General features: G+C 37.4%; 1 protein-coding gene across 1 annotated transcript; it reads right to left on the reverse strand.

The window, feature by feature from the left end:
- Positions 1–1535: 1535 nt before the first annotated feature.
- Positions 1536–6234, reverse strand: LOC110656600 (succinate dehydrogenase [ubiquinone] iron-sulfur subunit 2, mitochondrial). Its single transcript, XM_021813462.2, has 2 exons — positions 5506–6234; positions 1536–1941 (listed from the first exon to the last, which is right to left on the reverse strand). Exons 1-2 carry the CDS (start codon positions 6174–6176, stop codon positions 1764–1766), a joined length of 849 nt encoding a protein of 282 aa, XP_021669154.2. The 5' UTR covers positions 6177–6234; the 3' UTR covers positions 1536–1763.
- Between the last annotated feature and the right edge of the window lie 19278 nt (positions 6235–25512).

The following is a 25512-nucleotide window of genomic DNA, read 5'->3' on the forward strand; positions in this document are numbered from 1 at the left end:
TCATGGGATGGTTATTGTTGAATTACGTGAATTTTTTTTCCTTTTTCTATATTTTTTAGGGCCTACTTCAGAGGTTTTGAAGATTCGAAGCTAGAGCTTCTTCAGTTTGATTTTCTATTAATTTATTCACCTCATTATCACTTTCCAAGTTTTTGTCAAATGCCTTCTCCTTGAAATCATAAGATTGATTTTCCTTTATACATAATATTCAAATGAATACGTCATCGGACAGGCTTTAGTAAGGTGCATTTGGAATTTGAGAGGGCAGTCTTTTTCCTCCTAGTTTTTGGTACAGGGCAAGCTGATTGCTGATGCTTCAAGTGTTGAGGGAATGCATATAATACCTGCAAAATGATATGTTTTGAGATGAAACAGGCAAACAACTCAAGGGTCTCCTTGGCAGCATTGGACGCATAGCGGTGGCTGTTTCTCAATGTCACAGTTGCAGCAGGAGCTATCACAGTCGTTGTTGCATCCTACAGAAGAACCAAGTTCATGTTAGCAATTGGTTTTCCAAATACCACATCTTATAAAATTCAATTTAAGTCCTATTTCTGTGCCTGTCCGTTCTTTTGTATAGTTGGCATACCATCCTGACTTTGCAGAGTCCATCAACACACAAGGATTCGGTTACATTACCTGTTATAGTTACAAATTGGGGTGGTTGTTCAGGGTAATGAGGGTTTTGAAGTGAAATCCGTGCGCTTGCTTGGAAGGTGTTTTTTCCCAGAATGATAATGAAAACTATTATCCAAGCAATTCCTGACATCTTCATTGCAGCATCATTGATCGAAGTGAACAACAGAAAAGTAGCTGCTTAGTGGATGAAGTTTTCTCATTAATAAGGCTTTATATAGGCCCCTTTTGAAGCTGAAGTTCAGAGGATGATGAACCTAACTCATTATGATATTACTCAGAATTTAGAATCTGTTAGTATATGTTCTATACGTGTTTTTGAATATATGAAGAGATCATTCGGAAACTGTGTAGAGTACTAAAGATTTATTCTATGGTGTGATTATATTGTTATAACTTTTCGGGGGTAGAAAATGAATCACAGCAATCATATGAGGAGAGCATGCTGTTCATACACTACTTTTACTACTATATACATGATGATGGGAGATCCTTCACCTAGATTATTGAATCTTTCACCTAACCCTTGACATCAAATCATTATATTTGATGGGAGTTCTTAGAAGCACCTGCGGCAAAATTCAGCCCAATACTGAACAGAATACAGACGCTTTTTCATGTAGAACGCAGCATTTCTTTCAGCACTCGTGAGTTACCCAATTAGTATTTTCCCTTCCCATAAACCCTCATCTTAATCGATCCAATTTAACCTGAAATTTCCATTATAAGATTACGAACTTTTAACCCCTTAGATAGGCAATGAGCACTATTCCAGCAAGAAAATTCATTCGGACAAAACCTAAAGCTGCATCTTCTTAGTTCAACAAACTATATTCGACAAGTCCACAAGATCTTTTTACCCTTTTCTGGGTCTAATAAATACGATCCACCAACACAGCTTATTGAAAATTAAATCCAAAATCATAAACATAAACCCCAGATCTACAAGCATTTATTTGGAAAGAAGGGTAACACACTTCATTCCTAATTTTAAATACAAAGGGGATGTCCAATACAATTGGTGCACATTATTATTGTAAGTTCAGACATAAAATTCATGGGTCCTCCAAAAAATCCCAGAAAAAACTGGTCAGATGCGCATCCTCATGCTTCTACAACCTGAAAATTTATGCACCACCAGATAGCTGGAGCTGCTTGATGTGCATGATCTGTTTTCCAGGATTCAAGCCTTTAGGGCAGGCTCGGGCACAATTCAATATGGTATGGCAGCGGTAGAGCTTAAACTCATCATTTATTGCCTCCAGCCGTTCATTGGTATATTCATCTCGGCTATCACTGATCCACCTACGTGTACCAGTCAAATTACAAGCGAAGTCAGTTCACTCCCGTTGTCTTGAGAACAACTAAAACAATATCCCTAGTGACCTTGCAACTTATGTAGCAGGGGGCATGAACAATTAAACAAAATAAGAAGAATCCTTGAAGGCTGGAGCAGTTAAAAAAAACTTCCTGGTACTTGGAAGCAAGTAGGCATTGCTGGTTCAGGGCATCCCAGCATGGAACCTTGTAATGTGACAAGAAAAAAAAAAAAAAACAGTAATCTTAGGTGCACATTCAGGGCCTAACATGTTAATAGTATGCCCTAGAGCATATCATTTAATATGTATCTTGTACATGTTTTATTAATAAAAGGCATTTTCACTTTTCCGTTTGCATAATATATTTATGTGTAATAGAAAAGGTTCATTGATATTTTGTTAAAAATTCTATTCTTAAATTGTTAAGAATATGAGTGACAGTATTTCTAGCACAAAGTATCATAAATTGGTTCACAATCGAGAATACTTCACAATAAGGACATGACTTATCCAGAAAGATTGTATTCATGTTTGTTCTCAATGTATTTATATGAGATATAAATAAGATGGAATGGTGAGTCTCATGCCATATAACAAACATGATAGACCCTTATGCATGATAAGTAGGTCGAACCAGTGACATTTATGATAAGCACATGGAGTTTACTCTTGTCAATATATTGTCATAAATCATATCAGTGCATATAATCTTTAGACCTAAGATAGCACAGTTATCTTGTATATAAGTGGTTTGAGTTTAATACTGCTTTCATACTTGTACTGTGTATGGGTATATGAGCATGTGTTGGCTCCTACTAGTTATATATGGAGGTAGGTGTTGATCAAGATGGAATCTGTTACCTTAAGTAAATAGGGATAAAATCCTATATTCATTTAATTGTTCTTGATGTTTCAAGTTCCTAGCCATGACAGATAGATTTAATCAGAAAAGGGTTTCTGATGAAAAAAATCTTTTTAATCAAGAACTGGAATTAAAAAAGAACATAATATTCATAGCAAATGGGGTTTGACATAAACCATGACTCCAGCTCGAATTGAGATTTTGTAAAAGAGAGATTCTAGTGCATGGTAACATATGATTATAGGTTCATTAAAGGTAAACCTTATTATTGATTGGGTAGCCATGGCATGCTATGCTAGGTGTTAACCATGGTCTATAAGGTGCATGAAATGATTTAGAGAAATCATTTATGGTAAGAAAGAGTTCTGATGATATTAAGAGTTGATATCATATCTCATTGCCAATTAATAATGAGCCTAGTGAGTCACACACATATACAAGTAATCACCAAGTTAAATATGATTTAATTAATTAATTAAAGAGTTTAATTGATTAATTAAATAGGTTTGATTTGCATTAGATTGCAAAGTCCCTAACATGACTTAAAACCAAATCTAGATTATTTAAAGTTAAATTTATATTTAAAGTGTTTAAATATGAATTTAATTATGAGAAATTAATTAATAGAGATTAATTAATAATTTATATTTGATATAAATTGATTAGAAGAAGAGAAATAATTATTTTGAGTTAAGAACTCAAAATTAAGACACAAGGGTATTTTGGTCATTTCATAGGGTAACATGTGGCACTACATATAAGCTTGCCAATTGTCTTTTAATCATGTAAGATGATCAAAGTCAAGATTAAATCTAAATTTGACACTTGGCACAATGTGATTGGGTCAATTAAACTAAGAGCCAATCAGAAGGTGACATGTGGCCAGGATTTAAGTGGTGACTTAGCTATATAAGGGAAAGGATAAAATAACAAAAACATAAGCTGCTGTTGTTTCATATGTGCCGCCACCCTTGGAGACCTCTTCCTCTCTTCTTCTTCATCTCTAATCAATTCAAAGAGAATTGCCAACATTCTCTTGAATTAAAAATACTAGAAATCGTTTCTAGTGTCCTGTATGCATCTATAACATCTCTAAAGGAAAAACATGATTTTTTAATTAATTGGAAAGGCTTGAGAAGCTGTTCAAGGGGCTGCCATTAGTGATCTTAGTGTGGACAAGCTAGAGGGACAACATCTGGTGTCCTAGGTGCATCCCAAAGGTGCCAAACACAACTGCAGTGCATCAAAAGGTTAGTGCACTTGTTCTTGATCTAATCTATGGTTCTAATGAATTAATCTGTTAATTCTAAAATCTTAAATGGCAAATGTAGATCCAAAAATATATTAAAAGTGTTTTAATATGTTGTTTATCATTGAAATCAAATAGATAAAAATGAATCTTGCATGATGCATGTGAACCTAGAAGAAAAATTTTGAATTTAATGATCTAAACTTATGTTTTTCATGCTTTCGCTCCTTCATAACAGCCACATGAATAGACTCATTTGGTTTACTTCATCTAATACACAAGTTATTCTAAAAAGTTTCAAATCCAATAGGCCTCATGCCATGGTGATGAGATAAGTTCAAATGCGTAAATCACCCGCGCTTACAAATATAATTTGACATTGAGCACGAAAATAGATTTTAACATAGGAGTATTAGCATCCTTGGTGGACCAAGGGTTAAATTCATGATCACAAATTAGAATTTTAATGAGTTTTCATTGGAGTTTCTGTGGCATCAAGCATCCAAATTAAGCAAAAAAAATCAATCAGAAAAACTAAAGTTCATGAAATGGTTTTCAATAGTCACCTTTTGAAGAGAATGATCATACAACAACAACTAAGTCTTAGTCCCAAATTAATTGGATCGGTTATATAGATCATTTTTCACCATTTAGGTCTGTTTGAAACCATTCCCATATCCATATCCAAAAGTGATCAAACAAATAACATATTTTACACAAGCGCTTTAAAATAGTATTTGAAGAAAAACAAAAACTTTTGGAAGCTATAAAATAGGATACATAAAGGAAAAGAAGTTAACCTATCTAGCAAATGAGAAGAGTTACAGCTTCCATGATATAATCAATGATTAAAGCTTCAATTTTCCAAACATCTATCAAAGCAAATAGCTCTCTTGTTGATTGTGAAACTAAACTGCTATACATATAGGTTCTTGGAAAAAGAAAATGAAGAAACAAAAGGAAAAATTAAATTATGCTCAAATAGAGGCATTTCTTTTTTTCAAAGACACTTCAAAATCGTAAACTTTTAAACCAAAGGCAAGCATGCATCAAGAAACCAGCTCAGATACACCAAGCATTAATCACCCAACCTAACATAAATTCTGAGATGAATGCAGCTGATCAATACTCAAATACAACTGAATTGATAATGATCTCATTCTTCAATCCTTTCTCATTATCAATCAGACTTGACTAAAACCATTTCTATTTCTATCCATAAAAGGACTCCAGTATTCCAATTACATTTCTTTTTCCTCAATATTTTAACCACAACACAATACCTATCCTAAACCCTGAAAAATTCAAATTCCAGACTCAATCCCACAAGAACTATTAGCCTACAATAAAAGATGAAGTAAACAACAAAATGGGGAATACCGATGAGCTTAAACCAATAAAAAGGCGGAAAAAATAAAACAAAAACTCAACAAACATACCTGTTAGCGTGAAGCAAAGCAGCTGGGCCCAAGTAAGATTCAGGGTTCCACCAATAGCTGGGGCAGGATGTGCTGCAGCAGGCACACAATATACACTCATACATCCCATCAAGCTTAGCCCTATCTTGCTTACTCTGCAGTATCTCCTTCTCCGGCACCGGAGGCGGGTTCTTTCTCTTAAGCCACGGCTCGATACTCTTGTATTGATTATAGAAATTAGTCATGTCAACAACCAAATCCTTAATCACGAACATGTGAGGCAAAGGAGTAATAGTCGACGAGGTCCCAGATGGGATCTTGGTTAAGCACGCAAGCCCATTACAGCCGTCGATGTTCATAGCACAGGAACCACAGATTCCTTCACGGCAAGATCGGCGGAAAGTGAGGGTAGGGTCTATCTCGTTCTTGATCTTGATGAGAGCATCCAAGACCATTGGTCCACATTCTTGAAGGTCGATCTGGTAGTCCTGAAGGTGAGGTTTTGATGGGTTGTCGGGGTTCCACCGGTAGATTTGGAAGGTCTTAAGGTTCGAACCAGAGCTGGCCTTGGGCTCCACCTTCTGGGCTTCCGCTTCCGACGCGTGAAAACGAGATGAGACGAATCTAGAGAACGGCGTCGTTGAGGATACCCTACCCATTAAAACCGCTCTCCTCAGCAACCCAGTAGCCATTGATGCTACGTCTGGAGAGAGAGAAAGCGATGGGTTTTTTGTTTTGGCAATGAAATGTCAGGAAGGGGAAAATAATGCTAAATATTAAGGGTAGTTTGGGGATTTGGTGGTGGGGAATTGGGGGCTAAAGTGTATGGTTATTTTTCAATGCCATAGATTAGTCGGACTCTGCAAGCTTTAATTGACGTGGCAATCTGTGAATCGTTAGTTTGGGTCTGACATATGCGGATATCCGACGGTCGGTTTTTTTATTGAAATACCAAAAAGGTCCTTGAATATTTTTTCTTTTTCTAATGTTAATTTTTTTGGTCGTGTGCTCTGCACTGCGCACTGTGATAATAATCTTGTCACTACCACGTGGGTAAATAAAATGTGAAAGTTTAATTATTAAAAAATGTAAAAATAAAAATTATTTATAAATTTAATGTGAATTTAAAATTATTTAAAAAATGTGAAAATTTATTTTTATAAATTTTTTATTAAAAAAATACTGTAATATATTTTTGAAAATATTATTTTAATAATATTTTTAAAAACACATATCCATATAATTTTAGAAACGTCACTCTTAATAATATTTTTATAAATATACAATCATATATTTTTAAAAATATCACACTCAATTTTCAAAAAGCACATAGCATATATTTTTGAAAATGTTATTTTTAATAGAATTTTCATAAGTACGTGTTTGAATTATTTAAAGGATTATAATCATTTTTTCTTTTTATTTTTTTATAATTTTTATTCAATCTTAAAGTAAAATTTTGATAATTAAATATCATTCTATGAATTTGATACAAAATAACTTTTTACATTTTAAATATATTTCATAAATTGATAAAGGATTGTGACATTGTATTTCTTTGCTTATGCCATACATGGACTAAAATCTAAAGAAAAATCTCTTCGTGATTTGTCATTATCCGATCCATCGAGTCTATAAAAGAGTTGAGACATAAGCTGATAGTGAATATATATATATATATAACATTTATATGTATTATACTTTATTCATGTATATATATTTAAATATGAATTTAATATTATTTAAACATCAAATTTATTAATTAATTATTTTATTAATAAAATAAAATCTCAAAACTTAATTATTTCATATTGAAAATAGAAATATCAGCACTTTGATATTTTTATTATAATTAATAGTAAATAAAATAGAAATAGAGCAAATAAATTAATATGTTAATAAAATTAAAAATGAAAGTGCTGTTTTCAAAAATATATGACTATATATATTTAAAAATATTATTAAAAATGATATTTTTAAAAATATATAATTTTACTTTTTGATAAAAAATAATTGATTTAACGTGCCAATAAACTCTTTTTCTAATGATATTTTTTTAAAGTAAATATTATTTTTATAAATAATTTCACATTATATCCATAAATATTTTTTATTTTTTATATTTTTTAATAATTAATCCGTGAACAAAAAGCCCTTAAAATCAGAACTATTTGGCTTTACGCATGATTCTCTTTAAGGATGTACTTGGTTGGGTTGATTAAATTGAATATGTTAAGCCCAAATAAATTGATCTAATCGATTTTAAAATTGTAGAAACTAAAACTATGAAAAATGAATTGTTAAACTAAGTCGTTTGAATTCGATTTATTGTTTCATTAATTTGGATTTTGCTTTTCTTTTGGTCTCCTTTGATTTTTTTCCCCCTTCTATACCATCTAAGATCTTTTGAGTTTTTAAAAACCTACAAAGACTTCTTCATACACGTACAAAAAAATTCACTATAAACAGGAATTTTTTTTATCATAACTTTACAGAAAGAATAACATATTTTTGTCACGACCCAACCTATGGGCCGGATCGGCACTAGGACCTGGGTCAGCCTAAAGCCTCCAAGGCCCGTAGTAAGCCTAAAGCCCTCGCGGCCCGTAGTAAGCCTAACTATTCCTCAACCCAATCCAAAAGCCAATTTGGGCCCAATTTCAAGAATTCAACCGGACAAAGTCTGGCTATAAAATGAACCATTCAACGGAGAGTTTTTGACTCGCCCGACCAGTAAACATAATATAAAATAATCAGCTTACCCTCCACATGCTCATAATATCAAACATCCAATGGGAGCTCAGCTCCCTCATCCAATCCAGTCATGTATGCAATTAATAATCTTACAAATTCAACACTATATTATATTACAGATTCAAATTAATTTAAAATACTCCTAACACACGCGGAGTATAAAATTTAATTCAATCGTACAAAATACATCAAATACTACTAATTGACCTGCGAAGAAGAAGAGCAGGTTAGTCACAAAAAGTAATCCTCCTGTAGCTTAGAAAAATAGATGAATAGGAGTGAGCGTTTGACTCAGAGAGTAAAACACTAATTTTAATCACAATTTCTATAGCTATCTAAAGCTAATGCATCATAAGGAATGGAATGCAACATCATCATAAATTTCATACAAACCACATCATAATAGTAAAAAGGCAATTTGGAGCACTCACACACCCAACAATGTTCAAACAGTACATATATGGGAGTTGATCCCCTATACAGCTCTCTTAAACAAACCTCTGCCAGCGAGTGTCTCTCAAGCCGGACTTTCGCTTAATAAATCAAATGCGGGGTCCCAACGAGTGTCTCTCAAGCCGTGTCTACCCCGACTTATCCATAAAGGACCGGGTCCCAGCGAGTGTCTCTCAAGCCGTGTCTACCCGTCCTGTCCATAACCAATACCATACCACACGCATGCCAAAGCACGCACACAGCTCCAAATTACCACAAATAACATCCGTGGCACTTCATTAATTATGAATGCAAAATAAAACTTGCCTAGTATTTAATTACATGGATACATATTTGTAAGTGATGCATGGGTATGCTTGAACATATAATAATATCGAAATTATAATTAAAATTAATATTTTACTCACAGACTTAACAGCGGTCACTGCGGCGGCTGAGCGGAGGAGGAAGACTGTCTTGGCTCACCTGACAAATTCCATTGTAATTATTTAATATATTTGACTTGATACAAGCTTGAAAAAGACTAAAGACACCCTAAGTCGTACCGAAAATCCGGCAGAGTCTCCCCTATACCTAGGACCTACCCAACCTGAAAAAAGGGGTTCAAAATGTACTTCTATATCTACAAGTTACACATCCACAACTCAATCACATCACGTGGCCCCTCCTGGGCCCATCCAAACAGTTAACAACCACAATTTGAAAAATTACAATTTAGTCTCTACAATTACCTTTTTTACAAAAACTACACAAATGAGCTCTAAAAATTCTAAAACTTTGCCTCGCGGTCCTTAGCAATATTATAGAGCTAACGCAAAAGGAATTATATTTTTCTAACCTACCACGAATATTTTATAGATTTTTAATCGAAATCAAGCACTAGATAATTAAGAAAAATGAGGGTTCGGGTTTACCTATGCCAATTCCGACCCTGGAGATGTGTCCGGAACGTTTAAAAATGGTGGGGTAGTCTAAAACCTCGACCCAATTTGGAGACTTTTTAGGTAGCCTGTCTGCTCAGCCCGAAATTGCAGACCCAGCAACAGTTGAATTTTAGTGAATCGAAGGTACCTACATGTAGCCCACAACACGGGGGTTAGTATATAATTTTTACAAAATTTTCTAAGCTCATTTAATGCTCGAAAAATACTGTGAAATCTCGCGGGACCCACCTAAAAACGGTGTCGGAAAAATTTGAAATGGGTATTGCCGCGAAGCTCTCGATGAGTGGAGCACTCCAGTACCCTCGAATTTTTGGTGGGATTTACGGTTTTCGAAAAATCTAGCCCAAAAATCAAAATAGGCTAAAACTTCCCGGACAAAAATTGGGCAAACCGCTCGATGGATTTTGGTGTTCTTAGTGTCTATGAAAAGCTCTCGAGGTGTAGAAGTGTTTTGAGACAAAACCAGGTCCGATTGGTGGCCGGATCTACTGGAATCTGCCTGGGAAGACGAAATAGCTTGCTGCTCGCGTAAGCTTTTTTGGGCGCGTTTTTCTAGTGCTTCAGGCGGCGGTCGGCGAGGGGGAAGGGCGCTGGAGGTGCGCCGGTGAGCTGGGGAGACTGAGGCAGTGGCTGGCCGGTGAGGGGGGGAGGGAGGAGAGAAAAAATGTGAGAGAGAGGGAGAGTGTCAGGGGCGCGTGAAGAAGAAGAAAGAAAAAGAAAATGGGCCTGTCCGATTCGACCGGTCCTATCCGATTCGGTTCGATTCTGTCAGTTCGATTCAAGATACTCAAAATTAAATTTTTACTCTGCACTGGGATAAAAAACGAGACCCAAAAATTCTGAAAAAATTTCATAAAACTTAGAAAAATTCGTAGAGTCTAAATATACTTTTAGTTTTGCCACGTGGTCTTTAAATAAATTTTTAAAAATCATCAAAGTTCTATATTTTTGGAAAATCGAACCCAATTTCAAAAATTTGAAAAATTTCAAATAATTCTCCAAAAATTTAAATAAAATAAAATATTAATATCTAACCATAAAATAATTAATTTAAAAATTAAGGGTGTTACATTCTTCCCTCCTTACAGAAAATTTATCCTCGAATTTTTACACAGGACAGAATAAAGGAACATAATTACATATTGAATAAATAAGGGTACTTGCTACGCATGTCCCGCTTTGACTCCCAGGTGCACTCTTCCACTAACTAGCTCTTCCATAAAACCTTAACGATAGGGATCTGTTTTGATCTTAGCTGCCTTACTTGGTAGTCCACTATAGCTACAGGTTGCTCCTCAAACTTCAAGTCTTCTTTCAGCTCTACTATATCTGGCTGTAACACATGAGAAGGATCAGGTATGTATTTTCTGAGCATGGAGATGTGAAATACAGGATGAACATGAGAAAGGTTGGGTGGTAACTCCAACCGATAGGCAACTACTCCAACTCTATCAGTAACCTCAAAAGGTCCAATATACCGAGGTGCCAACTTGCCCTTCTTTCCAAATCTCATGACTTCCTTTATCGAAGAAACCTTCAGAAATATGTAATCGCCTACTGCAAACTTTACATCCCTCCGTCTGGGATCTACATAACTCTTTTGCTTAATAAAAGCTGTTTTCAATTGTTCCCTAATTAAAGGAACCATCTCTGAAGTGTATTACACTAAGTTTACATCATGCACCTTCGCTTCTCCCATTTCTGTCCAACACAGAGGAGACCTATACTTTCTGCCATATAGCGCCTCATAGGGTGCCATCCCAATGCTGGAATGATAACTGTTGTTGTAGGCAAACTCCACCAAGGGTAGCTGATCATCCCATTGACCTCCAAAATCCAAAACACACATACGAAGCATGTCTTCTAGTATTTGGATTGTCCTTTTAGACTGCCCATCTTTTTGAGGGTGAAAGGCAGTACTAAAGTTTAATTGCGTGCCAAGTGCCTCTTGCAGCTTTCTCCAAAACCTAAAAGTGAACTGGGGCCCTCTGTCAGATATTATGGAAGTAGGAACTCTATGCAATCTAACTATTTCTCGAACATAGAGCTGGGCATACTGTGCAACAGAATATGTAGTTTTCACAGGCAAGAAATGAGCTGATTTAATCAGACAATCTACAATTACCCATTTCGAATCAGATCCTCATGTGGCACGAGGCAACTCAGTTACAAAATTTATAGTGATCATTTCCCACTTCCATTCTGGGATAGGAAGCTCTTGCAACTTCCCTGACGGCCTCTGGTGTTCAAACTTCACCTTCTGACAAGTCAAACACTTGGACACAAAGTCTGCTATGTCTCTCTTTATGCCATTCCACCAGTAGCTATCTTTCATATCATGGTATATCTTGGTGGAGCCTAGGTGGATATTGTACAGTGTATAGTGTGCCTCTAGCATGATTTCATTTCTGAGATTGTCTACGTCGGACACACATATCCTAGAACCTTGCATAACAGCGCCATCATTGGCAAATCCAAATGCACCACCTTCACTCTGCTGTACTCTTTCTATAATCTTCACCAATTGCGGGTCTCGGTGTTGGGAAACTCTGATTCTGTCTCGCAGGTCTAATTTCACTGAAAAATGGTCCAATAATACCCTCTCATCTGAAATATCTAAGATCAGACCTTGATCCATCAACTTATGTACTTCCTAAATCAATGGTCTCTTCTTCGCTGATATGTGTGCTAAGCTGCCAGAAGATTTTCTACTCAGAGCATCTGCTACTACATTGGCCTTCTCAGGGTGGTACTGGATGGTACAATCATAGTCCTTCAGAAGCTTCATCCACCTCCTCTGTCTCAAATTTAAATCCCTCTGTTGGAAGATGTACTTCAAACTCTTGTGGTCGGTGTATATCTCGCACACTTCACCATACAGGTAGTGTCTCCAGATCTTTAGTGCAAAGACTACAGCCGCTATTTCCAAATTATAGGTGGGTTAGTTCTGCTCATGCCTCTTTAGCTGTCTTGAAGCATAAGCCACTACTTTTCCATTCTACATCAAACACACCCTAAGCCAACTCTGGAGGCATCACAGTACACTGTATATGCTTCACCACTCATCGGTAATGTCAACACAGGGGCGGTAGTTAGACATTCCTTAAGCTTCTGAAAGCTCTCCTCACAATCATCTGTCCAAATGAATGGAACATTCTTCTGAGTTAACTTAGTTAGGGGAGCTACTATCCTAGAGAAATTCTGCACAAAACGCCTATAGTAGCCAACAAGGCCCATAAAACTTCGCACCTCAGTGACTGTTGTAGGCCTAAGCCAATTAGTTACTGCCTCAATTTTCTTGGGATCCACTTGAATGCCTTCATTAGAAACCACATGTCCCAAGAATGAGATGCTTTCTAGCCAAAATTTACATTTTGAAAATTTGGCATATAGCTGGTGCTCCCTCAAAGTATGCAACACCATCCTCAAATGCCACACATGTTCTTCCTCGGTCTAAGAGTATACCAAAATGTCATCTATGAATACGATGACAAAACGGTCCAGGAATGGCCTGAACACCCTCTTCATCAAGTCCATAAAGGCCGCTGGTACATTAGTGAGTCCAAAAGACATCACCAAGAACTCATAATGACCATATCTTGTCCTGAATACTGTCTTGGACACATCCTCATTCCTAATTCTCAACTGATGGTAGCCTAATCGTAAGTCTATTTTGGAAAAGAATCTAGCCCCTTGGAGCTGATCAAACAGATTATCGATTCGAGGAAGTAGATACTTATTCTTCACAGTCACCTTATTTAGCTATCTATAATCAATGCACAACCTTAAGGACCCATCTTTCTTTCTCACAAATAAAATAGGAGTGCCCCAGGGTGAAGTGCTCGGATGTATGAAACCCTTATTCAAAAGCTCCTGTAACTGCTCCTTTAGCTCTTTCAATTCTGCTGGTGCCATCCTGTAAGGCGACATTGATATGGGGTTTGTACCCGGCACAACATTAATGCATAACTCTATTTCCCTTCCTGGTGGCAATCCTGGAAGCTCTTCAGGAAGACATCTATAAATTCTCTGACAACAGGAACATTTTCAATGTTAACACCTTCTACAGATGTATCTCTCACTAATGCCAAATACCCTTGACACCCACGCCTCAATATTTTTCTAGTACTAATTACTGACACCAAGTTATACGGAGCCACGCTCCTGTCACCATCAAAGCTAAACTCTTGCACACCAGGTATATGAAAGTACACCCTTTTGTTCCTATAGTCTAAAGTGGCATAATGAGTTGTCAACCAATCCATTCCCAAAATTACATCGAAATCCATTACTGGTAGAGCAACCAAGTCTGTTGGGAGGATCCTTCCATCCACTACCACTGGGCTACCCGAAAAAACCATATCTACATCTTTGTTGTCACTAAGTGGGGTAGCTACAGACAAGGGACATTCTAAAGTTGTAGGGTTTCTACCCAATCTCATGGCAAAAATAGGGGAGGCAAATGAGCGCGTAGCACCCAGTGGGTCAAGGTGAAAACCCAAGCTTGACCCCTACCCTGCATTGCAGAACCCTGAAATTGACTTCTACCTCCTGACCTGTCTCTAAATCCACGTCCTCCTTGTCCTCGGCCCTGTTGGCCACAGAACTTGTCACACCTTACCCCTCTGTAAGGCATAACATGATCCCGTAGAATACCTAATGAACTACCGAACTTCACCTACCGATAACTCATTAAGTATCCTACAAGGGATTTTAAACAATTTTCTTGCTTTTGACAAGTGGTGAGCATTTTTTAATAGGTATTTAAAACATATGATTAAAAGTAAATCTAGTTAATATTTTTGGTCCATTTTAGTTTTCCGCAAATTTTATAAAAATTTTGACAGAGTTCTGTGTGTATTTTAAGAAACCAGTTCTTCAAATACCTGTAAAAAGCACTTCTAAAAGTTTTTCTCAACCACTACTTCGATTTCACAATCAAACTCAAGCAATTTCACAATCATTTCAATAAATTTCTCAAGTTCAAAATTCAATAATCCTCAAAATACTGTCAATCAATATCATTCATATTTCATTAGAAACAAAATAATTTAAATACATCATTACAAAATTTACATTAAGAGAATTTCAAACTACAATAAATATTACAACTTTATACAAATTTTATACAAACTGCTCAAGACCCATTTCTACATGTCCATACATTTATATACAATGCATACATCAAAATAAATATTTACAATTAGGGTATAATTTATACCCGATGACTTTAAGCTGATAGCTCTTCACACCTCAGCAGCTCAGTCTGCTGCTCCTCTAGTCTCTGTATCTGCGACAGCAATAGAAGCTATCGCTGAGTACTAGGACTCAGTGGTGCACAACATACTAAAATAATCTTTATGCAAAACTTAAATCACATTTATTCAAAAATTTGGCTGAACATGAGAATTAAGTGCAAATCATGCATTATGAGATTTTAATCCCAAACAATTTCATTTTGAAGTATCAAATCACATTTCATAAAACCCACAGTTAGATCATGCCATTCGAAACAAATAGAATCTCAATAGCCAGAGGCTAAAGAAAAATCACATCACAAGGCTAGCTAGCTCAAATATATGGATATCCATTCACATCCTCTTCTACTGGCACACCTCAACACTTCTCCAGAGAAGGAATCAAAATTCGAAACTAATTACCCCCACTAGTCGTGCTAGTGAGGTGTTCAAATATATGGTCATGATACTGTGGTTTCAAAACTTATCTTAACAGTTTGCTAAACATTGTCATTTCAAATATACACAATAACCTTCAACAATTTAATTCAAAACATCATAACTAATGTCACAAATAAATTTTCAACAATTCAAGCAAATGTAAAATACATATTTCATTCACTTTATCAATACATTTTAAAGCATAGTGATGTTGTGCACAAACCTCAAACGAGTCGCTTCTTGGCCTCGACTCGGTTCCTCGGGTTCCTTCCCGGTATTCTTTTCAACTGAAACACACAATTTTATAATGTTTCAGTACTAGAACTTAACATAAATCCAAAATAAATTTAGCTTCACATTTACCTAGCTCTAACGTGTTAAATTCGACGTTCTCGAAATTTTGTGTTTCGGATTACTATTCACTACACTATTCAAGTCAAATTGTTGACTTTTTAAGGCTTAATAGGTATGGGAACTCCAACTTCACCCACATACCACATTTTGGTCATTAAATTTGTTGGTTTTGGTCATTTTCTCAAAGCTTAGGTCTTTTAGGCAAAATTGCCAATTTTCGGTTTTGGAGTCCTAAGTTGCACTGTTTCATTGGTCCTTTTACTGTTGGAATTTGGGAAACCTTCCTTCACAGAAAATGTTCCTTATTGTCTTAAGTGTATTCTCATTTTTGAATCACCCCAATTGGAGTTTTGTAGCTCAAGTTATAGCCAAAATACAATTACTGTTCACGTGCACTGTTCATGCTGCAATTTTGGTTCTGGCAGATTTTTGATCTAACTTCATTCAGTAATTTGATCAAGTTAAGTCCATAATTTGGTCTAATTTCCTTCATAAGAAATGTTCTACTATGTCTTAGGTTTCCATCGGTTCAAGAATCGCCTAAATCGGAGTTTTCTAGAGAGAGTTATAGCCATTGGAACTTTACTGTTCAAATGGAAATCTGCAGTTTTGTAGGTTCAGTAACTCAATTTTGCTCAATAATTTGATTAGGTTAATGGCATAATTTGGGTTGGTGTTCTCATGAAAGTTTTAGATCTATATCTTATCTAGTTACTGGTAAAATTTCAGGTCAATTTGACCTGCCTAGCTCGAGTTATGACCAAATGAACAAATACTGTTCATTCGGTCGGTTGTCTGATGTGATCGCTCTTAACCAACTTTGGTCAATTGGTTCACTAGGTTTTGGTCAGTTTTTGGGCATAGTTCCTTAATGAAAATTGTGTCATTTTATGTCTATTTTCATCCCTAATTGGTGGCATATCAATTGGACTTGTAAAATTTCCGTTTTGGTCCTTCAAAATTGGCTTGGTCATGCTGTCAGCAGCATAACCATTTACCCTACGAATTTGACTTCCATTCTAACAATTCCCACACATCTCCTTTGGTCATTATTGACCATTTTTCACTTCACAATAGGTCAAAGTCATCATTTAAGCATTTCTCCAAAATTTGCCTCAAAACTCTAGGCCTCCAATGTCACGACCCAACCTATGGGCCGGACCGGCACTAGGACCTGGGCCAGCCTAAAGCCCCCGAGGCCCGTAGTAAGCCTTAACTGTTCATTTACCCAATTCTAAGGCCCATTGGGCCCAAATTCAAGAAAACAAACGGACAGAGTCCGGCCATAAAATGGACTTTCCAACGGGGAGTTTTCGACTCACCCGACCTGTAAACACAATATATAGTCAATTGGGGAGCTCAGCTCACCCTCCACATACTCATCAACATAAAATAAATGGGAGCTCAGCTCCCTCATCCAATCCATCAAACATGCATAGCACATTTAAGTTTACAGGTCCAAAAATAATAATTTAGTTTACAGACCCAAATCAAATAAACATTTCTAACACATGCGGAAATTCTAAGATTTAACAAGTTTATACAAACAGTAGTAATCGACCTGCGAGGGAGAAAGCAGGTTAACCTCAAAAAAAATATCCTCCTGTGGCCTGTAAAAATTTTTGAACAGGAGTGAGCGTTCGACTCAGAGAGTAAAATATCAATTTTAACCATAATCTCTATAACTATCTGTAACTAATGCACCCTGTAGCGTGAAATGCAACATCAACATCATATTCACATCATAGCATCAAAAAGGTAATTTGGAGCACTCACGCACCCTGTAGCATCAATCATAATATATTGGGAGCTGATCCCCTATACAGCTCTCTTAGATCCAACACAGTGCCGTGAAGAACTCAAGCGGACTTTCGCAATAAACCAAATCGAGGTCCCAAATAAGAACTCAAGCCGTGACTACCCCTCGAAGGAACGGGTCCCAGCGAAGAACTCAAGCCGTGACTACCCCGTCCTATCCATAGTCCACACCACATCACACGCACGCCAACGCACGCACACTGCTCCAAATTACCACAACAACACTCATGGCACATTATGATTATGAATGCAACATAAATCGTGCCTAGAGTTTAACTACATAAATATATGCATATAAGTGATGCATGGGCATCTTGAACATATAATAATATCGAAATTATAATTAAAATTAATATTTTACTCACGGACTTGACGACAATCACGTGGCGGTGGGCGGAGGAAGAAGGTCATCACTCACGACAATTACATTACATTTATTTAACACAAATGACTCAATACAAATAAAGAAAAGACCAAATACGTCCTAAGTCATGCAGAAAATCCGGCAGAGTCTCCCCTCTACCTAGGACCTACCCAACCTGCAAAAGGGCTCAAAACACACTTCTATATCCACAATCCATATATCCACAACTCAATCACATCACACAGCCCATCCACGGGCCCATAAAATCAATCATTCATCACAATAAGGAAAAATTTCAATATACTCCTTATAATAAATCAAATTTTCAAAAAATTGCCCAAACAAGATCTAAAAATTATAAAACTTTGCCCTTGTCCTTAGCAATATTACTAAGCTATTGCAAAAAGAATCGTAATTTTCTAAGCTACCACGAATATTTTACGGATTTTTAATCCTATTTAAGCACTAGAAAATTACGTAAAAACAAGGTTCGGGTTTACCTTTGCCGATTCCGACTTCGGGAACGCGCTTGGGACGTCTGACAATGGGGCTAGCCAAAACCTCGGTCCAATTCGAGACTTTTCCAGTGCGGTGCATCGGGCTAATTTCACTGAACGGTCAATCGTCGAATTTCCGCGAATTGAGGATACCTACACGAAGCCCAATAATAATATATAAAATCAGGGGTGTTACATTCTTCCCCCCTTACAGAAAATTCGTCCTCGAATTTTTACACAAGGCAGAATAAAGCACATGATTATACATTGAACAGATAGGGGTACTTGCTACGCATGTCCGCTCGACTCCAGTGCACTCTTTCACGGACTGACTCCTCCACAAAACCTTAACCATAGGGATCTGTTTTGATCTCAGCTGTCTCACTTGGTAGTCCACTATGGCTACAGGCTGCTCCTCAAATGTCAAATTCTCTTTTAGCTCTATCACATCCGGCTGCAGTACATAAGAAGGATCGGAATGTATTTCTGAGCATGGAGATGTGAAACACGGGATGAACGTGAGAGAGGTTGGGTGGTAGCTCCAACCGGTAGGCAACTGCTCCAACTCTATCCGTAACCTCAAAATGTCCGATATACTGAGGTGCCAACTTGCCCTTCTTTCCGAATCTCATGACTCCTTCATTGGAGATACCTTCAGAATACATAGTCGCCATCGCAAACTCCACATCCTCCGTCGGGTCCGCATAACTTTTACATCTCTTGAAAGGTCATCGATCGTTCCACGATTAAAGGAACTACCTCTGAAGTGTCTTGCACTAGGTCTACATCATGCACCCTTGCTTCCCCATTTCGTCCAACACAGAGGAGACCTACACTTTCTTCCATATAGTGCCTCATAGGGTGCCAACCCTATCTTTGTGATAATCGTTGTTGTAGGCAAACTCCACTAAAGCTAGCTCATACCATTGACCTCCAAAATCCAAAACACTAATGCGAAGCAATTCTTCCAGTGTTTGGATCGTCCTTTCTGAATGTCCGTCTGTCTGAGGGTGGCAAGCCGTACTGAAGTTCAACAGTGTGCCAAGTGCCACCTGCAACTTTCTCCAAAACCGAGAAGTGATCGGGACCCTCATGAGATATTATGGGCCGGAACTCCATGCAATCGACTATTTCTCGAATGTAGAGCCGCATACTTGTGCCACAGTATGTAGTCTTCTAGTAAGAAGTGAGCTGATTTGGTCAAGCGGTCTACAATTACCCATATCGAATCATATCCTCGCGTGGTACGAGGCAACCCAGTCACAAAATCCATAGTACTCATTTCCCACTTCCATTCTGGGATAGGGAGCTCTTGCAGCTTCCTTGACGGTCTCTGGTGTTCAAACTTCACCTTCTGACAAGTCAAGCACTTGGACACAAAGTCGGCTATGTCTCTCTTCATGCCATTCCACCAATAGCTATCTTTCACATCATGGTACATCTTGGTGGAACACAGGTGGATCTTGTCTGATGTATAGTGTGCCTCGCATGATTTCATTCCTGAGGTTGTCCACATCGGGCACACATATCCTAGAACCTTGCACTAGGGCGCCATCATTGGCAAACCCAAACTCACCACCTTCACCTTGCTGTACTCTTTCTATGATCTTCATCAATTGTTGATCTCTGTGCTGGGAAACTCTAACTCTGTCCCTCAAGTCTGGCCTCACTGAAAAGTGAGCCAACAATACCCCATCATCTGAAAGATCTAGGATTAAACCTTGATCCATCAACTCATGTACCTCCTGAATCAACAGTCTCTTCTCTGCTGAAATGTGCGCCAAACTGCCAGAAGATTTTCTGCTTAAAGCATCTGCTACTACATTGGCCTTCCCAGGGTGGTACTGGATGGGGCAATCATAGTCTTCCAGAAGCTTCATCCATCTCCTCTGCCTCAAGTTTAAATCCCTCTGTTGGAAGATGTACTTCAAACTCTTATGGTCGGTGTATATCTCGCACACTTCACCATACAGGTAGTGTCTCCAGATTTTTAGTGCAAAGAATACAGCCGCCATTTCCAAATCATGGGTGGGATAGTTCTGCTCATGCCTCTTCAGCTGCCTTGAAGCATAAGCCACTACTTTTCCATTCCGCATCAAAACACACCTTAGGCCAACTCTGAAGGCGTCACAGTACACGGTGTATCCTTCACCGCTCATAGGTAGTGTTAACACAGGGGCAGTGGTTAGACACTCCTTATCCTCATTATTATAACTGACTCTATCGAGCTCTCTTCCTGTCCTTTGCATCTTATCCACTTCCCTTTTCCTATTTTTGGTATTGTTGGTATCTTTTCAACCTGCTGTACTTATTCCTTAATTTTAGTCCTATCTCATCCTTACACCTTTTCCTTCGAAGATGTCTATCCCATCATCAACTTTAACTTTCTTTTTATTTCTTAGTCTTATCTTGATTACTAGTTCCATTACTTCGGGAATTCTAACCTTACGATTTTCTGCTACCAGCACATTCTTCACCTTTTGTAACACTTATAATTAACCATAGAAAATTCGTTTTTGTAACCCCTTTCCCAACTTAACTATCAGAACATTATCATTCCCTACCAGCCTTAGTAGGAAATTGCTCATCCTGGATGGATAGGAGCTTCAGAAACTATAAGTTCCATCTGAACTAACACGGCTGTGGGAAATGTGTGTCATGCCTTAATTCTAAATAAGATACCTCACGTGTTTATTCTCCTTAATATAATCACATATACTGCCCACAACTTTCCAAACTTCAACCTCAAATTACCCATTAGCAATAATTTCATCTATTGAAACTCATCCACAATTAGTATTTCCTCCAACTCATAGTTTAAAAGCAGTTGCAAGCCTTAGTAGCTAACTCAATTTAACTCATGTCATTACTCTGTTCGTCCTTTCATACTTAATACTAGGTATGCACTTACTGTCATTCTCATATCAGGAAATTATGTATGAATTTGTGCCTACCAAACTCTCAATAACTAGGTCTCCTTGACTCAGTTTACTCCTTATATAACCTTCTAAAACCAAAAGCACAAGCTAAACTTGAAAAGAAAGAAAAATATCCTCTTATATTCAACTACGCCAATTGTCCATATAATAACGTTTAACCTATGTTTCTTGGTATTTCTCTTCAAATTTCATCATCTCTTAGCACAATTGTGCTCTACCTATAAGATATCATCTGCATGAACACTTTACCATACCATTGTCCTTCCTGACATAATATTTTATAATTTATTAACTTTACTTATACTCGACCAATGATTCATATCTATCATCGTTTATATTGTGCCATTAACTTTTGTTGATTCCTGAAAGATTTCTCTCACTAATAAATTCTTCCAACACCAATTCCACCCTTATCTATGGTCATTAATTTGATCCTTGAACTTTCTAGTGATTTATAACCACCCAGACTTGTCACTTTTCGTTCTACTCCTCTTTGTTGTTATCGTTATTGCTTCCTTTGCAAAGTGATTCGGTTGATCACACTAAAAATGTTTGCCTAACATTCATAACGAACCTCTAACTACCTTCTCACTATCTCAAAAGTCTAACCTAACGCTTATGTGTCATTATCTATAATTCTTTCCACTCATCATACCTATTTGATCCCTTAGATTGACCTTTATTCAACTTACTACTTACTAACTTCGTTTTCTCTACCTAATTAGGTAGTCCGCAATACCATCGCACACCTTCTAGCATTTACTCATTATTATGTTATTCCATACCTCCATCACTATTCTCACTAATGTGGTCCCATTTTGGGTTTTCCATCCTTGTCATTCACCTTGCCAAGAATAACACTTAGCCTACCCTATATCTTAACTTTGTTCCTTTTATTATGCGCTCTTCAGGTTGTCCTTCCGTTTATCTCCTTTGTCTTACCCAAAATAGAACTTAACTATTCTATCCCTAGTTCCATTCTTCTTCCTAACATGACAAATTGTGCACAAACTATATCTTTGAGTTTCTACCACGTTATCACATGTCTATGCTACTCAGATTTGGTCCTTTGACCACTCTAGCTAGTACTTCCACTAGCATTTAGATTATATTGCATCTGCAATCAATTGTCCAAACTTTCATTCTGCACTTTCTCTATCCATTGGCCTTCTATAATTTATCTTTGCTAATTTATTACTCTTGACACTATTATAATTAGATTATACTATTGTTTTGAACGATATGAAGTTAGAAAGGAACTCAGGAAATTACAGTCATACTTTTTTTTGTATGATTTATATTCTTAGCTTACATAATACCCTTACTACCTCGAGAACTGATTCTGCAGTAATTTTATTTATTTGTTATTATTATTATTATTTTCAATGTTAAATAAACTATACAAAACTTAAGATAAAGGGTACCAAAACCCGTCATCAAATTCAAAGGATATACATCCATCATGATCTGCTAATATATGATTCCTATAATGGAACTTGTATCATCTGCAGGATACTGACCAACTACTCTCTACCACATTCTACATCCCATCCGACTATTTGGTTGGTCACCATTATTAGTAATAACTTTCGATCCCTTCCGAAAGATAGGACTACACCCTAACTTGCTGCATCAAAGGTACTACATTTACCACCTTGCCCAAACCATGTCAAATTAATGACTCTCCTATCATATCATATCTCTGTGAATCATCAATTCATAGTTTCGACCTTCCCTAGGTAGTAGGGTTGCACTTTACACCTTGCTAATACACACAAGGTATTCTATTCTCACTAAGTTCTAAGCAAAACGTCTATCGCTCGCAAAAACCATCCAAAATTCCATACCAAGACTAGATGGTCTCACTCTATAGGTATCAACTTTACTTTGCAACTAGTCCAAACCTGCAGTCCGATGGCAACTCTTCATCAGTAACTCTAGCTCATGCTAGGGTAATCGAGTCACTAACTCTAGTTACCACCCAACCGTGACCTTCGATATTCTAGCTCTAGACTCTTAACCAGGAGTTCCCAACTCCTCTGCAGATATAGAACTCTGTTCTGGCATAATTGTACCAAAACAGAAGCCACCCGCAAACACCCTCATTATGGAGCACCACGGGGATGCACGCAGCTCTATACAATAATCTCATGTCGGTACTGTAATCTGCAGCTTACAGAGCAGACATCGAGAACATTGTATAGTTACTACGATACGTCCGGACCGACTAGGCCTCTTAATTTCTTATCTCTCTCGAATCTTCTATTATCATAAACTTATTCTGACGGGGTCATCCACTGATGACTGCCTGCAGTGGTATCCTCATCCTTATCTAGGGCAATTGTACTTTCAAGACTCACGTTTATGTACTCGTGCCTTGCACGAAATGGGCACACCATTTAAACCCATACAGACAGAAACATAGCATTTCTTGGAGTACGTATCCTCATGATGAACCTCACATGTCTACCAACTCTATTTCACATTTCTGTGTACTCCACGAAAATCAAGACACTAACTGAGGTAATCTTATACTTCCCGAGGTATAACGTAGAATCTAGAAACAAAGAATTACAGGAAAAGACGAAACAGAATCCTATACTCCGCATGTGACTCCTAGTAGACTCTTCCCAACACTTAGATAATTTTTCCCTATGAATCTGGAGCCTAAGCTCTGATACCACATCTGTCACGACCCAACCTATGGGCCGGACCGGCACTAGGACCTAGGCCAGCCTAAAGCCCCCGAGGCTCGTAGTAAGCCTTAACTGTTCATTTACCCAATTCTAAGGCCCATTGGGCCCAAATTCAAGAAAACAAACGGACAGAGTCCGGCCATAAAATGGACTTTCCAACGGGGAGTTTTCGACTCACCCGACCTGTAAACACAATATATAGTCAATTGGGGAGCTCAGCTCACCCTCCACATACTCATCAACATAAAATAAATGGGAGCTCAGCTCCCTCATCCAATCCATCAAACATGCATAGCACATTTAAGTTTACAGGTCCAAAAATAATAATTTAGTTTTGCACCCAAATCAAATAAACATTTCTAACACATGCGGAAATTCTAAGATTTAACAAGTTTATACAAACAGTAGTAATCGACCTGCGAGGGAGAAAGCAGGTTAATCTCAAAAAAAATATCCTCCTGTGGCCTGTAAAAATTTTTGAACAGGAGTGAGCGTCGACTCGAGAGAGTAAAATATCAATTTTAACCATAATCTCTATAACTATCTCGTAACTAATGCACCTGTAGCGTGAAATGCAACATCAACATCATATTCACATCATAGCATCAAAAGGTAATTTGGAGCACTCACGCACTCGTAGCATCAATCATAATATATTGGGAGCCGATCCTATACTGACTCTCTTAGATCCAACTCAGTGCCAAGAACTCAAGCCGGACTTTCGCTTAATAAACCAAATCGAGGGTCCCAGCGAAGAACTCAAGCCGTGACTACCCCTCGAAGGAACGGGTCCCAGCGAAGAACTCAAGCCGTGACTACCCCGTCCTATCCATAGTCCACACCACATCACACGCACGCCAACGCACGCACACTGCTCCAAATTACCACAACAACACTCATGGCACATTAACAGTTATGAATGCAACATAAATCGTGCCTAGAGTTTAACTACATAAATATATGCATATAAGTGATGCATGGGCATGCTGAACATATAATAATATCGAAATTATAATTAAAATTAATATATTACTAACAGACTTGACGACAATAACTGTGTCGGCTGGGCGGAGGAAGAAGGCTGTCCCGGCTCACCTGACAATTACATTACATTTATTTAACACAAATGACTCAATACAAATAAAGAAAAGACCAAATACGTCCTAAGTCATGCCGAAAATCCGGCAGAGTCTCCCCTCTACCTAGGACCTACCCAACCTGCAAAAGGGCTCAAAACACACTTCTATATCCACAATCCATATATCCACAACTCAATCACATCACACAGCCCATCCTGGGCCCATAAAATCAATCATTCATCACAATATGGAAAAATTTCAATTTAGTCCTTATAATTGATCATTTTTGCAAAAATTGCCCAAACAAGCTCTAAAAATTATAAAACTTTGCCCCGCGGTCCTTAGCAATATTACTAAGCTATTGCAAAAAGAATCGTAATTTTCTAAGCTACCACGAATATTTTACGGATTTTTAATCCTATTTAAGCACTAGAAAATTACGTAAAAACAAG

Source organism: Hevea brasiliensis, chromosome 15 (genome assembly GCF_030052815.1).
Source record: "Hevea brasiliensis isolate MT/VB/25A 57/8 chromosome 15, ASM3005281v1, whole genome shotgun sequence".
Lineage (NCBI taxonomy): Eukaryota > Viridiplantae > Streptophyta > Magnoliopsida > Malpighiales > Euphorbiaceae > Hevea > Hevea brasiliensis.